Source organism: Dipteris shenzhenensis, chromosome 33 (genome assembly GCF_047967505.1).
Source record: "Dipteris shenzhenensis isolate YYH24624 ecotype China chromosome 33, Dip_SZ_1.0, whole genome shotgun sequence".
Lineage (NCBI taxonomy): Eukaryota > Viridiplantae > Streptophyta > Polypodiopsida > Gleicheniales > Dipteridaceae > Dipteris > Dipteris shenzhenensis.
Genome location: NC_141628.1, coordinates 8,493,120 through 8,515,907, shown reverse-complemented (window position 1 = coordinate 8,515,907; position 22,788 = coordinate 8,493,120). Strand labels below are relative to the sequence as shown.

The 22,788-nt window shown below is 44.6% G+C and overlaps 1 protein-coding gene across 2 annotated transcripts in view; it reads left to right on the top strand.

The window, feature by feature from the left end:
* Positions 1–430: 430 nt before the first annotated feature.
* LOC147879628 (uncharacterized) overlaps positions 431–22,788 on the top strand; it is a 48,085-nt gene continuing 25,727 nt past the window's right edge. For both annotated transcript variants that reach the window (XM_087371352.1, XM_087371353.1), the window contains exons 1-7: positions 431–1,440; positions 1,563–1,650; positions 1,815–1,900; positions 2,101–2,179; positions 5,419–5,478; positions 13,611–13,732; positions 13,875–13,946. In XM_087371352.1, the coding sequence (XP_087227478.1) occupies positions 1,118–1,440; positions 1,563–1,650; positions 1,815–1,900; positions 2,101–2,179; positions 5,419–5,478; positions 13,611–13,732; positions 13,875–13,946 (830 nt within the window). In that variant the 5' untranslated portion in view covers positions 431–1,117. The remainder of the gene's footprint in view (positions 1,441–1,562; positions 1,651–1,814; positions 1,901–2,100; positions 2,180–5,418; positions 5,479–13,610; positions 13,733–13,874; positions 13,947–22,788) is intronic.

Sequence of the window (22,788 nt, the reverse complement as noted above, 5' to 3'; positions counted from 1 at the left end):
TCTTTTCGTTAAAAAACCATCGTTGGGCAGACATCATGATGGACGAGTTAATGCTAGAATGGAGTCGGCCTTGGAGTGGGAGGCCTCATTGGAGGGGCACAAATCTTTTGTGTTAATGTCCGGGCCCCTTCTTGGTAGTGTACTGGAACATGGTTGGTGGGTGGTGTGAATGAGCGTGGACTGTCGGATTTTGTTATGAGGTGTGAAGCCATGCTCTCTCACCCTGGGCACATGAGAGAGGTTTTACAAGCAGTTCAGGTAGTTTCCAACTGAGGTGGCAAACGGAAGGCTATCAGAATGCCAAACCTTGCCCGACCCTTGCAATCGGAGTACACAGGCAGGTAAGGGTCAGCAAGCATCCGGCAACCAATGGAATGCTGCCATGGAGGACCGCTTAGGCAAGCGGAAATCTGGCAGGCAAACTTGAAACGGGACACATACCATGTGTCCAAGCTATGTGTGTGAAGGGTCTGAGAATGTGTAGAGGTTGATTGTAGAATTGTTTGACACTGAACAGGTTGCCTGCCTTGAGATCATTGCTTTTGAATACAGAGCAGAATCGTTAACGCGAACGGACATCTTCACCCGCCATTCAATCGTTCAATCGCCGCACAATCAAAGCATTTGGAGAAGCTTCTCCACGCCCTGCATCTCCTGCCTCATTGCGAGCGTTTGACAGCAGCAGTGGGAGTACTTACGATTTTCTGACGTGAGGTTTTTCTGGGTCTGTTGAAAGAAAGGAAGAAGAAAGCCAAAGGTGAAGCATCGCGGAACTGAGGTGATTTCGTTGAGAGGCGGGTGCGTGAGCTCCGATGGTTTGGTCTCAAAGAGCTGTCTGTTGAAAGAAAGAAAGAAGAAAGCCAAAGGTGGAGCATCGCGGAACTGGAGCTGCTGGCCACAAGCACCAGACCCAGAAACGAAGGAAGCTGAAAATTGGAACTGCAATGAGCGACGAGAGACTCGTCTGATTGGCGACAAAGGCGCTCAAAACATTTCTGAGCTCGGCGTTGCATTGGTGCGAATTAGCGAGGCCGAAGGAACCAACAGAGAGAGTCCAGAACTCCAACGAGCGGTGGAAGAAGAGCGAGTTTGAATTACCAATGATTTGCGCGAGCGAATGAGCAACAGCTCGTGGAGCATCATGCTCTCCTCATCGTCTTCCGCCTGCACCATTCCAGCTTGCAATCGTTACACCATCGCTTCCCTCCCTCACGTGCATACTGTACTTGTATTACCATCCGAAATTTCACGCGGGAAGTTGTCACCCGCCTCATTCCATTGGTATGGAAGCCGCAGAGTTCCGAGGAGATTGGTTGTCGCGGAAGCTAATGTCCAGAGTAAGACCGCAGGCGGCGCTAGAGAGAGGCGACAACAGAAAGCACGGGAAAAGAAGATACAAGGAGAAGATGAAAACACCGACAGGCTTTCGAGCTTGGAATCGTATGTATATCCATCCCCTGTTATGTGTTAGACAACGATTTGAGCGATCGGTTCCTTGAAAATGGAGACCTGATGCTTCAAGGGTTTGCAACTGCGGAGGCTAATGTATGAAGTTGTGGCAGGTTTGTGGAGCAGGCTACCAAACATGATAGAGAGCTCGAAGACATTCTCGGGGACACCCTGGACGACCCAGAAGAGATGCAGAAACGCGTATAGTCGCAGAGCTCTTCTTGAGAAGTTTGTTTTTTCCGTCAATTGGAAGAGCTTGAGAACGAGTGTAAAATTTCGTCTCTCTGAATGGTCCTCAAGGACTAAGTCGGCTGTTCTTACCATCAAAACGAAAGTATAATTTAATGCAGAGCCTACCTCTGCAGGTTGAGGACAGGATCCGGAAAAAGCAGGGAGATATGTTGCAACCTAAAACTGGGTCTGCAATTCCAATGAAGGTGGCTTTCAAAGAGTACGTGTTTTAATTATGTCATATACGGTTGCAAATATTACATTCAGCAAAAGTTTGACGCTAATACGGTCTTGGCTTTTTATTCAGTGTGTACCTTATAGGCATGCATTTTATTGGCACGGTTTGATACCCTCTTCCAACTTCCATATTTGTACGGATCTAGTTACTTTCTACTGAGTCACGGATTTTCAATCGTGCAGGTTTGATGCTATCGATTCGTATATATGGGTGGAGCTTTACAACTCTCCCTCACAGAAGGATATAGATATTATTGGTAGTGTAAGTGTCGTTTTTTTCCACATTTTTTGAACATACCACGCATTGGAGGTGTGCATCCCAAAATCATGATCCCCAGTGAAGCTGCATTGGTTGTGTTTCAAATATTCAATTTCGTTTCTGAATATTTTGAGGATATTGTGGGTAGATATTGTCAAAGGAGATTGCAAAGTCATCAATCGAGCCAATGAGAATTGAGGGGTTTGATTGAGAAGGCATTTTAATCAAGCATTTTGGGTATCCAATTGCATCTAGTTGTCTATCTAGTGGATCAATTGGCATATACAGCAACCATGCAGAGTCGATGGATGTTCTACTTCGAGTCTTTCATGAAAGTGTTGTAAGGATAAGCACGACCAGAAGCCAGCATGGTAGAAGATTGGTTGGTAGTTTCATGTCATGGATTTCCTTGTGCAATGGACCCTATGTATGCCTCGACTTTGGAAGAAAGACGAGCTTTGCATTGGAGTTAAAGGTGAACACATCTTGTCAATATGGTTGCGAGGAGGATTGGAATATACAAAGAGGGGAAAAAAATGAGACGAAGACAAAACAGCTTTTAGAAGAAGCAATAAAGGGGTTAGGTATCATGAAGATTTATGTCTATTGCCAAGCAAATGCAAAGCTACATGGCTCCAAGATGCAATAACAAGGGCTAGAAGGTAGCAATTAGAAGTCGAGCAAAATGCAATCATCAAGCAGCAGCAAAAAGGTCCCGGTAGGGGACTCGCCACTATGCCATGAAGAAATTGGCTGATCTTGAGTGTCAGTTAAAGCAGTTGCAGGCAGCCAATGTGATTGAGGAGGCTAAAGCAAAACTTGTAGCTCTGTTGACTTGAATCTGTAATTTCTACATGAAGAACTTATTTTAATAGGTGTTTGATCAGCTTTGGCATCTCACAACGTGTTAGTTTTCAAAAATCTGGTTTGTGAGTTGCATTCCAAGCATAATCAGGTGGATAGTGCATCTCTGTCATGATATTGAGCATGATGTAGCAGGATGAAAATATTTGTAGATTTCCAGGAGTTCTACATCCCCCAAATTCCAAGGGGATTTACTGTCAGCGGCCAGGATTACAGACATGGGTGCAATTAAGTATACTAATGAATGATGCATTATTAAGGATACCTTGCAAGGCACACTAATTGCAACAGTTATATGCAGAGGTCATTTATATGAGCTAAGTAATCCTAGTGTGGTGAAAATGTGGTGTTGACAACCACGGGTGAAAGTAACACAGGTTTATGGCATACAAGATTGGATCATGCTAATCTGAGGACAACAGAGATGGCTCAAAAGGTGTAGTGATAGGTATTACAGTCCAGACAGAATCATGTGCATTAGGTAAGCAACATTGCAAAACTTTGGTGGTAATGCAAGAAAAACAAATGAAATATTGGAACTAGTCCACGCTGATTTATGTTGGCCCAATAAGAATCAAGTCACTAGGGTTCAGAATTTGCAAGGACTGATTTAGGGCCATTGCACAATGTTCTTGAGCTGAAAGTCCACGTTCGATAAGCAGGCTCATATATATCAGCCAAGACAAATAAATCATTGACATGCTTGAGAGGTCTGAGATGAAAGATTTAATGCAATGCATACACCTATGGAGGTAAAAGCAAACCTGACCAAGCTATTTGTGTCGCGATGAACATAGAAGCATGGAGAGATATCCATATTGTAGTCTAATCAGCAGCTTATTATCTACAATGATGTGCTGCCACCCAGATTTTTGGCTATGCTGTCATAACAATCAATTCATACAATTCTAATCTGCTAGAGCATTGGCATCAGGGTAAAAGGATCCTGCCATATATCAAGACACAAAAGAGTATGGCTTACTTTACAAAAGACAGTTACCTTTGGAATCAAGTGGGTACACAGATGCAAATTTGGAACAGATAAGAAGAGATTTCTCTACAAATGGTGTTGTTCCACTGTTAGCAAAAGTGCCATTGCTTGGATCAGCCACCAACAGCAAGAGGTTGCTATGTCAGCACTGAATCGAAATACATAGCGTCATCCATTTCAGCTCGTGAGCCTGTCTGGCTCCAAAACGTACCCCTGGATCTGGGGATATTCCTCGATTAGCCTACTGTACTGCATTGTGATATGAAAGGATGTAGCACTCAGTGAGAACCTGGTCATGCATGGAAGAACCAAGGACATACTTCTTTCATACATCATGGTGTCAACAAAGGGAGCTCATTACCAAGCATATACCTGGGCATAGTCACAATGAAACGCGTTTCATTGAATTTGAAACGTTTCGAAACGTGCAGCACGTTTCGAAACGTTTCATGTTCAATAAAACGTGGCTAGGGTACTGTAGGTTTAGCTTGTAAATTGTAATCTGAAATCTGATTTTTTGCGACCTATCTAGTATCTACTCAACTGAAATCTAATTTCTAAAATTTAAAGGCTTAATTGAGCTTTGTAATCTAGACTCTATTCTAATTTCTAGCATTGGCCATTATAGGCTTGTTGATAAAGTTGAAGGCTTGATTGAGCTTTCTAATCTGGAGTCTATAATCTATTCTACCATTGGCCATTATAGGCTTTTTGTCAAGTCTTTTTCTATGTTTTTAGCTAGTTTTGCACAGTTTTGGCATACCAAATGTATGCAGGCATAAAATTTATATGTTTTAGACCAAAAAAACACAATCTGGTTTTTTGAAACTTCACCTATTTTTTTGAAACGTTTCAAAACGTTTCACGTTTCAACGTTCTGAAACGTTTCATTGAACTATGTACCTGGGAGAGAAATGATAGCTGACATCCTGACTAAACCATTGCCTCGAAATACTTTTTGAGCAGTATTGTTATGCACTTGGGCTGATCAGTCTCTCTCTCTTCAGGCATGAGATTGAGAGGGGGATGTTAGAGCATCAATCTCATGCCATGACAGTTCATTACATGTAATACAAAGATTAAAGCGAGGAAGCACATACCAGATCATATATCATATCGTATGTCGGATTATAGGAGATAATTTGGAAAGTAGCTGAAATACATGCGGTGTTGGTGCGGAGTTACCAGAGGGGCGGTGTAACTAGAGTTTTTGATTCATTTGTTGGTCGTAGGAGAGTGCTTTTGGTTGTTTGAGTCGGATGTGTGTTTCCTTGAATATATGTTGCACGCTGTGGATGTTCTACATGTGATAGTTTCACTGTTCGTGTATTTCACAGAGTGTGTGCAATCCACCCCTTGTTGTAACAAATTATTCTAATGGATACAGGTCATTCGTTCATGGTATCTGCTGGGCACTCTTGGAGGTTACAACTCCTTGAATATGCAGGTACTTCTACTTGTCATATTTTAGTATCAATCAATTGATTCTGATTTATACCCAGAATTTGAAGTGTTTCCTTCTATTGTTTCTTCATTCTCAGAACCAAATTATAATTGGGATCAGAGGCAAGGAATCAGGATTGTGTGAAGATTGTACTAGAAACTGCGCTGAAAAGCCTTGCTCATCCCTGGGATTTGTGTACCTTAGTTTAGCTGTGTGAAATTGTTTAGAAGATTGTGAAGGGCAGGTATATAAGCCACCATTGTACTTTTTTGATGATTGTAGAATAGTTTATGGCTCTCTCGGTGGGGAGCACATTTTTCAGACATCCGTGGACAGAGTTTCCCCCTCAGCAGATGTGGGTGTGCTATCCCCAGTTGACTTCCCTCCTCTTGATAGGAGGAACTTTTTGCAGGAGAGGGTTTTCTATGCTACCAGGTCGGGTAGGATCTTCCATCCGATCTCCTCTCGTAGATGAGGATTGTCAATTGGAACGTTCAGGGCCTTGGGGGTGTACCTCACCGCCGCCACAAGCATCTGATCCCATGGACATTTTGATGATTCAGAAACACAAATTAGATGTCAGGGATTGTGCCAAGTTGGGTAAGCTTCTTTCAGGCCATACTTTTTGGTCATCCGCCTTGGGCTCCAGGGGAGGTACTTGCATCTCTGTTTCTTCTTCTATACTCCCCTTGGTGATTGGACACCGGGTCATAGTCCCTTTCAGAGCTCAGTGGATTATACTTTTGATTGGTGGACATAAGGTTGGTCTTTTAAACCTTTAAGCACCCAATTCTAGAGGGGATCGTGTCCTTTTTTGGAAGGAACTGCTCTTTTGGTCACCTATTGTAGATGATTGGATTATAGGGGGCGATTTCAACATGGTTGAAATGCCCTGAGACAAAAGGGGTGGTAGGGAAGGTGGCATTCACTCCCTAGAGAGAGCAGCGTGGGATGCCTTCCTTTTTCAGTACAGTGGCAGGGATGCTTGGCACGATGATGCTTTTCACACTCAGCCACATTCTATCCTGTTTTCTTGGTCGAACAAGAGATTGCAGATGCCTATACATGCACGGATTGATAGATGATTAGGCTCTGGACATAGGTAGTACTGTTTGCATTGCAGCTGGGGTGTCCACTTCGGATCATTTTCTAGTGGTTCTGATGGTCTCAGATCCTCATGTGAGGGGCCGCTCTGCCAGTGTTAGGATTTCAGATTCCTTTTATGCAGAGGAGGGCCTCACAGAGATAGTGTTGAGGACTTGGGTATCTCATTTGCAGGATGGGCAGCTTTCTCCTTCAGACTTAGCCGCAGCCCTCTCTGATATTAGCGACTTTTATCAATTCAGTTGCTCGTATCAGGAGGGGTGAGATCCTCAGGCGTGACATAGGTGTCTGCTAGCAGTTGGCTGCTCTCCAGAGGCAGGAGCAGAAAGAGACCTACAGATGCTTGGATTCAGGAGTGCCTAGCTGCAACAAGGGCTCAGCAGCAGTCACTTTTAGATCAGAGAGCAGAGTATGCCTTTCATGTCAGAGAGTCATATTTGGACTCAGACGGGAGGTAGGGTCAACAAGCAATTCTTCTCTACTCTTGGCCCTAGACATAGTAGGGAGAGTGTCTCACAGCTTGTTGATTCAGACGGAGTTCTTCAGACACATCCAGATGCCGTCTTACAGGTTGCCACCGATTTCTATGCCTCCCTTCTTAAAGCAGATCCTGACACTCAGGCCACAAATGATGCTAGAGTGGTTATTTGGTGACACTTACCTGGGTTGGTGATAGGGGATATGACTGTCTCACTTGATGCACCCTTCACTAATGTAGAGTTCAAGAGCTATACATGCACACATGCCAACACTTTTTTCTATTCTATTCTATTCTAAAGGACATTCAAACCAGAAGAGAAACCAAATGCGAGGACGGGGCAATTTACAATGCAAGAAAGACAACTCGACTTTGGGGCACTCCGACAACCACCGGCACCATCCGACTGCTCTCTCTGCCCTTCATAAGGGCAAGTGTCCTGGTTTAGGTGGACTTACCCCCTTATTTTTTAATACTTTCTGGGATTAGATTGGGGATTACATTACCTCAGCCCTGCAGGGTGTATGGGACTTGGGTGAGATGCCAGACTCACTTACGGAGGGCCTCATTCATTTGATTCCGAAAGGGGGTTGCAGGAATTTAGTGTCTCAGTGGAGACCGATGACCTCGTCGTGTATCTTGTATAAAATCCTAGCTAAAGCTATCAGCCTTCGTCTGCAGCCCTTTCTCCCAGATCTTATCCATGATACGCAGATCGGTTTTGTGTATGGCTGGAGCATCTTTGATAACATCTTCTCATTTTGGGAGGCTTCGGATTGGTCCATGCATAATGGCCACAGGCTAGCCATGTTGGCAGATGATATGGCTGTTTTTTTGGATGCCACTCCACAGACACTGACTTCATTTTAGACGGCATTGGATTTGTTTTGCATTGCGGCAGGTGCACACATTAATTGGAACAAATCCAATGTTTTTTGGATCAGTGATGAGGACACTCCAGTCTGGGGGAAATGACATAGGGTTCACTTGGATTCAGAGGGGAGTCTTCGTCAGGTATCTAGGATGCTAGGTTGGGGTGGGCATCTCTACGGCACCACAGTTCGCTCCTGTGTTGGAGAGTATCAGGAGGAAACTCATCTTTTGGAGTTTAGCCAGACTTGACCTTGCATCTAGAGTTGTGGTTGTGAACCAGGTATTATTGGCCACTGCCTAGTTCGTTTGCTCATGGTGGTGTAGATCTAGAGGTTATATCGCTTAGCTCATGAGACCTATCAGGAACTTCCTATGGAGCGGTTTAGATGGCACCTCAGATGTTGTAGCCAGGGTGGCTTGGGAGACCCTCATTCTCCCCACACGAGAAGGTGGTCTCAATATTTTTAACCTGGACTTGGTAGTGTATGTCCTTGCTCTGCAAGTTCGTAGTACGTGGATTGATGCCTGGACAGGAGCCGTGGAAAGATTTTTTCTCACGCAGCATTCAATCTTGTATCCCTTCTCATGGGGGAGATTGGTTGGACAGCAGATGGATCTTTACTTCAGCTCATCTCAAATCTCCCCCTTCCCCTCTCATGGCTGCTATTCTGAAAGCTTGGGGCTGCTTCAGAAACACACTTCGCAGAGTTTCACCCACCTCTCGTGAAGAAATTCACAGGCAGCCAGTCATGTGGAATGACTCAATTTTTGATGACCATGGCAGGCCGCTTGCGGTGTCACATTATATGCAGTGGTATAGATGGGAGAGGGGACTTGCTTCTACAGCTTGGCAGGCCTTTATGCGACTTCCAGAGGATGAGAGACTTTTAGTAATTGGCCACCTCAGAGGGAGTGCACTCAAGATACAGTAGATACAGGCAGCCATTCTGCCAAAGTGGATTGACACAGATGACATGCCGATCATAGAGTCCACTTGGTGGGGAGCGTTTTGAGGGACGGGCATTCCGTTACAGATTATTGCACCTCAGGATGCACATGAGGATACCTCGTATTTGATGTTCAGTCTGGAGGCAGACTTATCAGGTCTTCTGATGATATTCTTTTAGAGGCTGCATTTCAGCCTGTTAGGATTGCGAGTTTCATGGAGTGGGGTAGGGACTCACATTGGTATCTTGACCCCGGTCCTATTCTCCTTGCGTTGGGGTCTTGGAGACTCTGGCTGTATGGTGGTTCCCCTATTAGGTTCTTGCAGTGGGACCCAGGGGAGTGGGAATGGATAGATGAGGGGCACCGAGAGAAGAGCTTCCCCTTCTTTCGCTACACAGTTAGAAATGCCCGGAGGTTTCAGCTCAACAGTAGATGTTGGAGGCCCTCTAGAGCGCCCCATTGGGATAGTTTTCAGATTTCCGTAGTTGTGCGGAAAAACTTCTGGCGTAGGCTCTGGAAATCCCTCAGGAATAGAAAGATCACTCTTTTCTTTTGGCTTTCTATTCATGGAGGGATTGTACATGGCAGTTGAGTCAGTACAACATTCCCTTTGGAGTGCAGACAGGCGAGGACGATCTGGAAAGGTGTTGCTAGGATTTTCAGCATCTTTCATACATCACCTTTCTATTGACCTAGGGTTCAGTGGCTTGGTTATCTCTTATTGGCCCTCAGGTGTTTTTCGAGGGACATGATCTAGATCTAGCTCTGATTGTACGGCGACATTTAGTGGAGTCTTGTTCCCTCCAGGATGTTCCCTTCACTCCTTTCAGAGCTGCTCATGCCTTAGTAGACACGTCTTGGGAGATTTTAGCTAGCATTGCAGCTTGGCATATTTGGAGAGCCAGGTGTACAGAGGCGATGGAGGGTATTCAGGTTCACCCTTCCTAGGATATGGCCAGTATTTGAACCGACACAGTACACACTCTGATGGCCATATGGGTGAGCATGTAGTCCCAGCCACTGCCAGAGAGTTATTTTTTTCAGAGTTTGGAGAGGATCTTCTTTCTTCTCTGAGTCTCCCTCAGGGTTGAGATGGCATTTTCAGCCTCCACCTTGGTTTTTCATTAGCTCATTTGGAGCTGTTTTTTTCCTCATGCATTGCACAATGTACTCCCGCATTTGAGCTTGCTCTCGCGGTTTTCATATATACTTAATGAAGTAATTATCTTGGAAAAAAAATGCAGAATGTTATGTATTCGATGTACTATGACAGTAAAGTTGCATGCATTTTGTTCTACTCATCCATGCTTTGATATATACAACATCTTGTGGCTCTGGATGCCTTGCATGGTTTGGAGATACATGGAAGAAAGCCCATGATTGCACAAGTTGATACTGATGATTCCTTTTTCACTCCAAAGAATACTGAGAAGGATCTTTCGCAACTCTTGAGTGATTTATCCGTGTATGAATTGGCTGCTGGCTTGCAGTTCAACTTTCAAAAATCAAAGCTTCTGCCCTTGCATGCTAAAAATCGGCATGGCTCGTTGTAGTGTAGGGAAATTGTGTTGCCTAATCAGCTTGTTCGCCATCTTGGTTATCCTTTGGGATGGATGGTCACTTGCCGCCAATAGACGGATTGGGTGCTTGTAAAGCTTAAAAGGAAGCTGGAATATTGGAAGGTAGCTACCTAGCCGCTGCATGCTTGACTCTGTATTGTACAATCAATTTTGGTTTCCTACATAGAGCTCTTCTGATATTGCATCTCTGATGTCCATTCTTATGGAGATTTTTTGAGGCTTGAAGAATGGCCGTAAGAACCTAGGTGGGCAGCCCTCTGAGTGAGCTAAGTCTGCACGTCTCCAGCAAGGTTCACCTCCAGGATGAGGCCCAACTGCTGCTGCTGGTGCTGCTCCTTTCTTCTTCTCAAAAGCTGCTCCAAGTGATGGTGAATGAGGGCACAAGGCCCTCCCTTTTATAGGCCTAGAGGGCTGGCCAACCAACTGACCCAACAGACCTAAAATGGCTGACTTGCTGGTCGGTCAACCTGCCCCCTTTGGTCCATTAAATGCGCCCCTTCTGGAGCTCAAAACAAGGGCCTGTTGGCCCACAAAACTGGGGCACATGCCTCCTTGTATGTACACGGTCCAGCCCCTTCTTGCACCCTTGATCCGACCTGGTAGACTAGCTCTTAACCAGCCCTACCAGTCCTCTACAAGGTCGACTGCTCCTGCAGGCTCCCCCGCCATCTCATGCCATGTATCAGCCTTGTTTGCAGGCCGTGTACCTGCCTACAAGCCCTCACCATGTTGTGCCATCTGTCTGGGATACCCTGCCATGTGTCGCCTGCTGCCTAGAGCCTCTCTTCCATGTGGCGCCTCTGGCCAGGCCTAGATCCAGGGGCTATTGCCCTTACCATCCATACAAGGTAAGAGCATTAGATTATTCTCTATGGAACACCTCTATTCGCAAAAGATGCATGGTGGTCTGGATATTTTGTTCGCATACATATTTGGCACATAAGGGGAAGATGATGCTGGAATTTTCGGAGGGTGACCAGCCTTGGGCTGCTATGATGCGTCACTTGCTTTCACAGTAAACTACTCATGCTTTTGGGAACTAGCATTCCACTCAATAGGATTTTATTATGGGATTGATGGCAGAGTTAAGGGCTGCCCTTTTGCCTCTAGAATGTTTGGAAATAAATTCTTTTTCATCTCAAATGGCATGGTTGCAACTCTCTTGATGGAAATTCCTTGTGTGCTGAGGGTTTGCATCGGTCAAAGGTGTTTGGTTGTCCCCTTGCCTTGCAGAAACCTAGACGCTCTTATTTTATCTCATCCAAAGGGATTCAGTTGGTGGGTGATGTGCTTCATGCAGGTGGTACTTTATTGTCTTTTGCATCAGCAGCTAGGCAGTATGGTTTGGGGCTGCATTATCGACCCCTTTAGCATTATCTTTCTCAGATGCTTCTTACCGGTACCACAGCTAGAGCTTACTACCGTCTTATAGATTAGGCTCTACAACACTAGGGTTCAAGCTCTGGTCCATTACTGTTGGCTGATGTCTCAGTGGCTGGTTTGTATGAGGTTTTGATGCCTCTACCTTGGATTTTACATCTAGCAAATCAAATTTGGTCTATGAATTGTAATGCCAAGTGGGGGTGCAAAAGATTGCGGTAGCTTTGGAGCTGAAAACTTCCTCTTCGGCTATATTCTGTTACGTTTTTCACTTCTTGGGTTATTCCATTTGACCAACTCCTAGCACTTAGACATATTGTTCCTGCTGCTCGTCATAGATATTTGGCTCCAAGGAAATCCTTGCTTCACCTTTTCTGGCATTGCCCTACAAGTCGTGACTTTTTGCTTTTTCTATAGTAGTGTCTCCGAGCTCGGTTTCCTATTGCTTGTTTTGGCAAGCTTTTTTGGCTATTTGGGATTTACCATGGAGGCGCGAGTCTGATCTTTTCTTCAATTGGGTTTGATACGTGAGACTTGGGACTCTATGGAAAGATAGAAAGTCATAGAGTCTCCAAAGTTTTACTATGTTTGGATGTCATCAGGTAATCTTTCTATGATTGTCTGTGTGTTCTTTAGATAGTTTCCTCTGTTTACTTGTCTTACATTGACATCTTCTGATGCTGTAATTGTATATTCGCTCTTGGGGGACTGCTTCTTGTAATATAAACTTACATGGATTCCACAAAATATAGTTGTGTGTGTGAGCACAAGAGCATGCATGCATGTGCATGTGCGTGTGCAGTGCATTCTGCCGGCCTTCTAGGAGCACACATTCAGGACAAATCTACACCGTTGTAGGAGAGTCCATTGTGGTTCAAGAAGGGTGAGCATGGGACTCATCTCTGTAACTATTGATGTCTACAACTGGGGCACGAGGTGAAGAGGAAGAGTCCACATGAATTGGTGCAGCACATGAGACCATTTTTTAGTTTCTTACCTTAGCTGTAATATGCTGCAGGTACAATTTTTGGCAAGTTTTTGTATTGGATAAAATAGACAAGTGTAGTGAATCCCAGAAAGAACTGGAATTTCACATCCCTCAAGGAAGGATGGTTTGCATGTTATGCTTTGGTTGAGCATAGGAACATGCATAGTTCTCATCAACTTAGAGGCTGCATGCAGCATCCTCATCATCTCATTGATTGCATGCAAGTGGTTGAGAAGTCATAAGTATTCAGGTCAATTGCATGCTTCATGCCTGCCTGCGTATCTACGAAACCTAGACCCCTCCAATGCCTACAGTATACTCAGCAGACCTTTTTTTAAAGGACTTGTACCAAATAATTGTAGTGCATGTCAGATATGTGTATATTTTCACCACATCTGTATGTAATAGACATCTAACATTTACAAATTGGTTTCAGAAAATTATTAGCATAGTATGTAGATTCTAATCCTTTTTAGGTTTCCTTTTCACTTCATGTGAATGATATTGTCCCTCAAATAATCCTGCCAGATTATTAGGGTGTGGATTTATTGTCCATATACTCAATTTTGATATTATTTAAAGACCTATTTTGTGGGATGCTGTTCATGTCTTTGTTGGGTAGGAAGTGGGAGATTTTTTCAGTCGTTTAACTAAAATTTGTCTCAATTTATGAGAAGTGTGTTTTTGTTACTGTTTTGTAACAATGTGTCTAGACGTTTTTTTTTTGGGGGCAAAAATCCTAGATGTGTTTTGAGGGTGTGATGCTGTGCAATTGTGTTTCCAGCTTACAAAGGTCCCCGTAAATCAAACCTTGAGCTATAATGAGAATGTGGAGGAAGAAATTGTACCTGCACGTTTCCACAATATTGGAGAATTAGAGATTCAGAATAATTGGGGAAGGTTCTGGTATGAACTGCACTGGAGCTATTTGACTTTAAAGTTTCTCCTGAAATACCATCTCCATTAAATTCGGCATAGTCTTTTTTCGTTACACGATCAATTGCAGATTTAAGCATGCTTTAACTAAGTTTTTTTCCCATCCTTGTAGGGCGGATCTGGGAACCTCCGACCCTCTTGCATTGGATGTCCTTATAAATGCTTTCTCTGCCATGAGCTCAGAGTATGCCTCCTGTTCTTTCTCATGATTACCTCCCCAACCGTTGTTAGAGTCTATCTGTAGACTTATTTTTTGAATTTGTGTAGTTGTGCTGGTTGTGTGATAAAGGAATTGTGTGCTCTAAAGGGTTTTGGGCCAAATTGATGATGACTTTATGTTTTATGCATGATTGTTGCATATTCTGTCTACCTATTCGTTCTTGCTTTAGTTTTTCATTTCTTCTGTGAAAGGAAGGGACCGAATGCTAATAATAGGCACATATAGCCTTACATTAATGATTAGGCTTTCAGTTTGTCACTGTAACAAGGTTTACAATCTTGCAATTCAACATCTGTCAAATGGTTTTATTTATTAATGAGTACTTCAGCGTAAACATGCCCTTCTGAAAAGTGAAATGGATGGCCTTATGCATGATGTGTGTGCGCAAGCTGGGCGTGAACCCGTCCACTGCAAGCTCGGGAAGCACCAAGGTGCACCCCACTGTCTTGGCAAGCTGAGGGGAGATTGTTAAAAATCAACCCAGCAGAGGGTACACATAGCGGAAGAGTGATAGAATAGCCCATGAGCTCACGCAGTGTGTGTGGGGTGTGGAATCACAAACTTCTTAACTTAATGTGCATCACATAGATGTGTAGACTCATCAATAGACAATAAACCAGCCATATAGAGAAACCACCAAAATAATATATTTCTGTCCGGCAGTGACGGCTGCTACACTTGCATAGCGGCTAACATCTGTTTGTGTTGGAGAAGCATCGTCTCTCGGTCTAGCTTTTGTTGTCTCTCTGCTTGGGCGAGCTGTGCGCGTCGTAGTGCCTTCTCATTTTTGCGTTTCTTACGCATCAACAAGAACAATTTGTGGTTCCTCTTTCTTCTAGCGGCTTTTCTACTTCTTTTTCCTCTAGACGTTGTTTTGTCTGGTCCAGCTGTCTTCTGCTTTCTTCTAGGTGGGATGAATGTTCTTCGAGTTGTTGTAGGAGGACCTGATTCTACTCTAGAAGGTTCGCCATCACTTCTTGAGCATTTGGCGGAAGCGGATCTTATTGGTAGTCTTTCTCCTCTTCAAAGTCTTTAAGGGTGAATCCTTTTCGTGACCCTTCATGGCGCTTGATTGTGTGTCCTTTCCGGATCTCAACACAACCATACACTCGTGGTATTTAAGCTGGATATAGATCAAAGCTCTGATACCAGTGTAACATGCAACGGTAATCTGATCGTGTAATTCACAGCAAGACCTCCTTTAAACCTTTAGTGAGGAACTAGCGTAATCCACCATAGAGAGAGAAAGGAGATGAGGGTAGAGAGAGAGTAGAGCCGACAACTGATTGGGTCCCTGTGCCCACTCCCCCAATCAGGGGATAATTTGCTTTATACTTGGAGAACTGAGAAATACAAAGAACACTCTTCGAGAGAGCACGGAAACACGCTTCTTAAGAGCTCATTGTACACACGTATAGCAGACCCAAAGAATTGAGAGGCAACGCCGACCAATACCAAGACCTTGATGCTGTCCACACTGACGATGTAGGACGCTTGTGCAAGGTAAGGGAGAGGCTTGTACTGTCCACTGGAATGCAGGGTTATTGCATGAGTGAGAGAGTGAAATATAAGAGTGATAGATCCTAGAAGAGAGCTGAGAGATGATTGAAGTGAGTTGTGTAAAACTGTAAAAGATAACTGAAAAGAGCTGCTAAAACAGACCCCAAACCTTACTCCGTTCGCTGTCCCGACTCCCCGTCTGATGCGCTGCGTGATTTGCTGAGCATGTGTCCCAGTTACAAGCGTGTCATCCACATAAAGGACAAATCCCCTAAGATGGAAACACTAACCTACTGCTCTCTAGTGGGTACCAGTGAACAAGAACTGATCTTCTGACTTGACCTATGCTTGAGAGACTGACTTATGTAGCTTGTGCTTGATTGTCCCTGGACAAGGGCTCACAAAGGGGTCACAACATACGACAAAATGTCCTATTAGGGAACTATTACGCACTTGTCGATGTAGCCAGCGTGTCACTTTGCACCCAAGTGTAGGGGTGCATGTGACATCTATTAAGCTAAGATCCATATAACACATCAAGCTTTGAATCAACATTTTTCCTCATGTTGTAAAGATTAGCATCTGCAAAGCTCTTTCTTAACCTTATGAAGAAAGTACTGATATATTCTAGAATACCGTCCCCTTGGTGCATCGACACGACCCTAGCACTCCTAAAACCTCTGACTTGCAAGCAAACACAAGAACACACCAAACGTGAGGAATTTGAGCAGGCTGCTCACCACCCAACCATGACATCTACGGGATGCGATCTTGAATCAGGAGATGTCCCCTCCGAGCCATGAGCTGAGCTACTGGCACGAACTCCCAACCAGTTCCCAACCAGCCTGGGGTCCCATACCACCAGGTGGCGTTGTGAAGCCTGGGATCTGCTGCTGAGCCTGGGGCTATGCTATGATGTAGGCGCGCGTCCGCAACTCAATCCAAGATCATACCTAGCACCTGGGAACGAGACTTGCTCCCATCGGCTCTCTGAGAATTGAACCTCTGGGCCTCTTATATAGACTCGGGCGTAATGCGCCAAAAATGGCGAAGACCTCTAATTGGTTCGTACCCTTCCCACTCAACCCAAGAATCAAGCCTGCCTAGCCCTAAGTCTCCCTAGGCTACCTGAGCTAGTCTTGTGTACCCAGTACACGTTAGATACCGATCCGTGCACATGACTTACTTCCCCTCCTCTAAGAACTCACTCTTGAGTTCGCTAAAAAACCCAGGAATGTCCTCTGGAGCTTCTGTAATGTCTCCCATGTTGCATCATCCTCCTGAACACGATCCTTCCACTTGATCTTGTATTCCGTGATAGTGCGATTACGAATCTGTCTTTCACGAAATTCAAGAATACTCTCAGGTTCGTGTGGAATAAAAGTCAAATCTGTAACTTCTATTATTTCTTGAGGAGAAACAAGTTGATCATCTGCACCCAGTAACTCTTTCAGTCGGCTGATATGAAATATTGGATGTACTTTAACATTAGGAGGCAATTCTAGTTTATATGCAACTGGCCCAATTCTTTTAATAATCTTGAAAGGACCACAGTATCTGGGGTATAACTTCGGAACCAAACCATTACTTAGGCTTTTGGATTCCTTGGGAATACGCAAATATACCATTGTTCCTTTAGAGAACTCTCTAGGTGAATGATGTCTATTAGCATAAAATCTGTCCCAATCTTGGGCACTTCTAATAGACTCCTTGGCAAACTGCAACATTTCTTGCATGTGTTGCAAGAATGTCTTTGCAGCATCGTTTTGGATTTCCTTTAACCCAACCATAATTGGTGACTTAGGTTGAAACCCGCACATAAGCATAAAAGGACTGTAACTAGTACTCGAATGCTTTGCACTCTTATCAGTAAATTCTATCATAGGGAGATAATCTTTCCATGAAGATTGTCTCTTAGAAACATATGCCCGAAGCATGTCTTCAACCAATTGGTTGACCTTCTCTGTACTGCCATCAGATTGTGCATGATTTGAGGAACTCATACTTAGAGTAGTTTCTAACTTCTCAAAAACAAGTGTCCAGAAGTTACTTGCAAACTCCGAGTCTCTGTCGCTAACTATGTCAGACGGCAAACCATACAGCTTGAACAAATGGTCCACAAACTCGTGAGCCAGTTGAACAGCTGAAATAGTTGTTCTAGTAGGTAAGAATCTAGCCATTTTTGTCAGACGGTCCACTATGACCCAAATGGAGTCATGACCCTTGCGCGTTCTAGGCAACCCCGTAATAAAATCCATGGAAATACTTTGACATTTATTACCTAGGATTTGCAATGGCTGTAATAAACCCTTGCTTCTAAGGCATTCTGCCTTAGTAACGTGACAAACTTGGCAACATACCACATAGTTTTCAATAAATGCATGCATCTTAGGCCAATAAAAGATATGTTTCACAAAAAATAGAGTTTGATGTATACCTGGATGTCCAGCACTAGGAGCATCATGACACTCCCAGAGAATTTGAAGATCCGAAACATCTGGCACACATATCTTAAGCTGTTCCTAATCATCCACTGACCTCCCGCCGCCTGTACCGTAGGTGGCACAATCCGTGAGTCCTGGTCAACCATGGAGCTCCCATCCTGGACTTTCTGCCAATAAGAATTGCAATGACTATCAGTTGCACAAAGCCCTCTCAAGGATTGAAATAGGTATGAGGATATTTCCGTAAATGACATAGCATTTACAAACTTGACTCGACTTAAGGCATCCGCCACACTATTCATGGAACCCTTTTGATAACGCATTTTAAAATCAATATCTTGCATTAACTCTGCCCATCTAGCCTTTCTTCCCCTCAATTCAGACCCGTCACACACATACTTGATTGATTGATGATCGGTCAATACAAGAAACTTCGAATCATACAAGTAGTGTCTCCAAACCTTCAGAGCATACACAATTACATAGAGTCCTTTTTCTAGTGTGGGCCAATGATATTGGGTGTCGTCTAGCTTCTCACTCTCAAGAGCTACAAGTCTGCCCTCTTGGAATAAAGCTGCCCCAATTGCAAAATCCCTCGCATCGGCCTCTAAAACATAAGGCCGGGTAGGATCGGGTAATGCAAGAATGGGTGCTTCCTTGATAGTTAACTTAAGGTTTCAAAACATGAATACAATATTGGGTGTCCTTATCCAAAAAAGAGAGTGTATGCTCTTTCTATCCAATCCGAATATCATGGGTTTTAAACCACTCTATTCCGATTAACAAGTCCACATGTTCCAAGTGCATGACATAGCACGTAAGAGCAGCTATGTAGTCTTGAATCCGGATAGAAAGTGCTTCAATCTTGCGATCCCAAAACTGCTTCCCAGCTGGAAGCTGTACCTCATAGGTGTGATTGCTAGGTATCGTGGAGAGTCCCATCCTCTGCATAAGTTTGTAATTAACAAAATTGTGAGAGCTGCCCGGGTCAAAGAGAATGTGAACTCTTTGGTCCCTTACTCCTCCATAAACTCGGAAAAGATCATGGGAACTAAATAACGAATTATTAAAAGTGCAATTACAAGAAAGTGGGCAGGTAATGACATTTACAGAAATACCTTGTCATCGAAACTTGATTAGCTTCCTTAGCTTTGGTCCTGGACCCGCATGGAGCTTTGGTCCCGGCGCTTGCATTTGTTTCTTGTGCTTAGGACAATCATTCGGAGTGTGGCCCTGCTCCTTGCACATGAAGCAACGTCCTTCTTTCTTTAACTTCAATGTGCGGAGGAAATGGGCACGACCATTCTTTGTCTGAGTCGAGTTCTTCTTGGAGGCGTTGTCTATAGACTTCGACTCCATGGTACCAGTGGTAGACTGGAAGAACTTCCTCTTGTTCTTCCTACTCGTGTCGGCAATGGTGGTTCCCTTTGCGCTGGCCATAGATGCGCACATAGTTCATGGCCTCTTGCAAAGTGGTATACTTGTTGTTCTGAATCCGAAGCTTGTACGAGTCAGGCAAACCATCCACAAAGAAACCTAACAAGGTCATTGGATCCATCTTTGTAGCTCTGGTGTGCAAATCCCGAAACCTCTTAAGATAAACCTCAAAAGTCAGATTCAGCTTGGACATATCGAGGGCTTTGAGCTTGCCTACGATATCATAATCTTCCTCCTCCTTTAGAAACTCCCTCCTGAAGACCTCTTCGAATTCTATCCATGTTATAGGCTTGGGTCGTAGTTCCTTCCACCACAATAAAGCCTTCCCTAACATATACCCTGCTGCAAGCTGCATCTTCTTGTCATCTGGATAAGGGTGAAACTGGAAGTGTACTTGCCACTTGTGCAACCAAGTGTCAACCACCTCCTTGGTACGAGACTTTTGATCTCCGAGAAAAGGATTTGGAGTGATATTCGGACCTAACACTTAAGCCAAAGCATCCACATGCGTGAGTGCCTGAACAGTGCTAGTCAAAAGTGAGAGTGAAGTGTGAATCCCTTGGAGTTGTTGTGTCAACCCCGTTTGATTCGTATTAACTCGCTTGAACTTTTCATTGAGAGCAGTGGTGAATTCACTGAAGGCTGTCTTCGTAATCAAATCATTGTAGAGGCCCTGGTCATCATCTGCATGATAATTCATATCCTGGTCTTCCATCGCAAGCCGGGGTCTACGGAATCAGCCATGATTGAAATCTGATCTGAAAAGGAAGATAGGCTAGAGAAGAGAAACAATCAGGTGGCTTCGGAGCTAGGAGGTAGGGACGAAGTGAAAGCTGGCTAGTGAGGAAATGACGGAAGAAGGGAAAGACTGGCTGATGAAGAAGGTAGGTTGGGTCGAGCTGACGATCAGCTCGGATTCTTGGACCTGGGACTCCCGCTCTCGGTTGTCCGTATGGATTTCTGCAACGGGCCGTACAATGCATCTGGCTCCCGAACGTGAGGGTGTAGAGGGGCTTGGAGCATGCGTAGTCCACAGATTGGGGTAGAAGGCAAAGTGGCCGAATTTAATAGACGGGTGAGCAGGCTTTTAGGAAAGCCCTGCTTTTCAAAGCCCACCCTCCAAACTTGGAGGAATGGTGCTTTTTTAAGCCTCCAGGCCCCCCCTGAAAAGCACCCATCCTAGATCGTGATCTGATGCGCACCTTACTGCGCTCCTCCTCTACTTGCCATCACGTCCCTTGAGCAGCCAGTTGCATGCGAGATCCCCTTGGTTCGCCTTAGCTCTACGCTCTCTCACGACTCCCTTCGCACTCCTCTACTCGGACCTCACTACCTCCTCCTAACTGCACCTCTCTCTCTCTCTCAGCCTTCACATCTTGCAATGAAGTCACCCTTCTTACTCTCTCTTTTCTTCCTTCCATCCCAATCCAACACCACTTCCCTTAAACGATAAACCAACAGTCACTTGCAAGGCATGAACATGAATTTCGAAATTGAGGCATACTTGGAGAAAAATTCGTCCAAAATTCTTGCAATAGAGATTCCTACCTCTGGAGTTGGCTTTGATACCAACTGACATGACCCCAGCAGTCCTGAAACCTATTTCAACATCTCTGCCATTAGACCTTGTAGATCTACATCTTTTCCATTATCTATGCTTCAAGCAGCGGAATGTCTTCCATTGTTATGACTCCATCTCTTGCATTGATGGAAATTGTTTCCCTTTGCTTAGCTTCTACTCTTTATTTCATAGACCTCTTTGATGAATTTGACCATACCTCCCTACCTTCTTCCCCTTTTGGGTCCTCTTTCGAGATCTGTCTGAGGTGATAAAAATTCTCTTATTGAGAGAGAGAGAGAGAGTGAGAAAGAAAGAAAGAAAGTTTATTAAAGGATTGGGAAGATCGAAAGGTCTATGAGACTGAAATGAGATAGAATGAGAAAACCTAAATGGGTGGGGTCCTAAACAAGGGAGCATCCACACCCAAGACTGCAAGAGGGTCTTAGTGGGGAGTGGCTCCGGCAAAGACCGTCATCGTTGGGAGATTAAACCTCCAATGGAGAACTGGTGGTAATCGACTTGAGTAGTCCTTTGTGGCTGCCTCATAATCACTCATCGTCGGACAAGTGCCATTGTCACACTCAGATTAGCTCTTATGGGTCTTGGTTGTGCGATCTCCTTGTGGACCGTTGGTCCGTGCCACCTGATTGAAAAAATCAGTAATCACCCTTTGGATGGACTCCGACTAGGCCTCATGATCTCATCTCTGCATCTTGAGCAGCTGATGTCTGTGTCGTAAGGCCTCGTGAAGGAAACTTGCTACCTGTCTTTGGGTTGGGAGGCTAGAGAGGGGTCCAAATCCATCTTTGAATAGACAATAGTGACGGCCTCACATCTTATAGTACACAAGGCATCAGAAAAGCAAAGTGCTCCTTTGACCCTCGTATATGTCGCATAGAGTGTGTATGCGGCCTGTAGCAAGGAGAAAGACTAACTCACTTTCTCTCCTACTCATTGTTGACTAAACTAAGAAAGTAAGTCCCACATGCACTGAGAATTGCCATTGGGCAGATGTCGGTCTCGTCCCATCAGCTAAGGGTTGAGGCAAGGAGAGTTGCAGGCACACCCAAAGAGTGGCAGATCTGTAGGGTATATACGCTAGGAGAGGTCGAGACAGAGGAGCAGTTCTTGTGTGCGTGCCTAGCCTACTATGAGGTCCAGGGATGATACCACTACCTCTTTCAAGAGGGACACGGCTCTGGTTCACTCTCACAGCTGATCCACTTCCATGACCAGGTTTGCATTGGGCTCTATCTGATTGATATGTGATGGCATAGAGAGACACTATTGATACAAATCAGATAGGAGCAAGAGGTGACCGCGCTGCAAGATGCTGAGATAGACCGCACACAGCGACATGTCATGGACGTCTATGCATTTGAGTCAGCTCTAGCACTTAAAGGAATGGAGGACGAGCTAGTTGACATGATGGCAATGTAGACCAATGGGGAGAGACGATCCTCTGTCCTCCAGGTACTGGGGTATGATGATGAGTCCATTCTCCGATACTCTCAAGAAGTGATCGTGATAGAGATGGATCTTGGTGGGGAACTCTTGGTTTTGAGTCCTAGATGTATGGAGCTAGAGGAGATCTAACCGTATGATACGATTAATCTCATCTCTGGGATCAATTCAGGCATTGCATCCATGCTGTACTGAAAGGGGTGGACGTGGTCCATCGGAATACCCTGACTGGCAAACCTTGTGGACACATGTGCATAACAGGTTGTGTTGACCCCGCTCTCTGCTAGCCGTCTGGATGACTCTATGCCAGCCTCAGTAGTTTCGAGTTGGTTAAGGCCCACACTTTGTGGAGGAATGCCACGGTCTGAAAGATGGCATCAATCTGGAGTGGTGTGGCGAA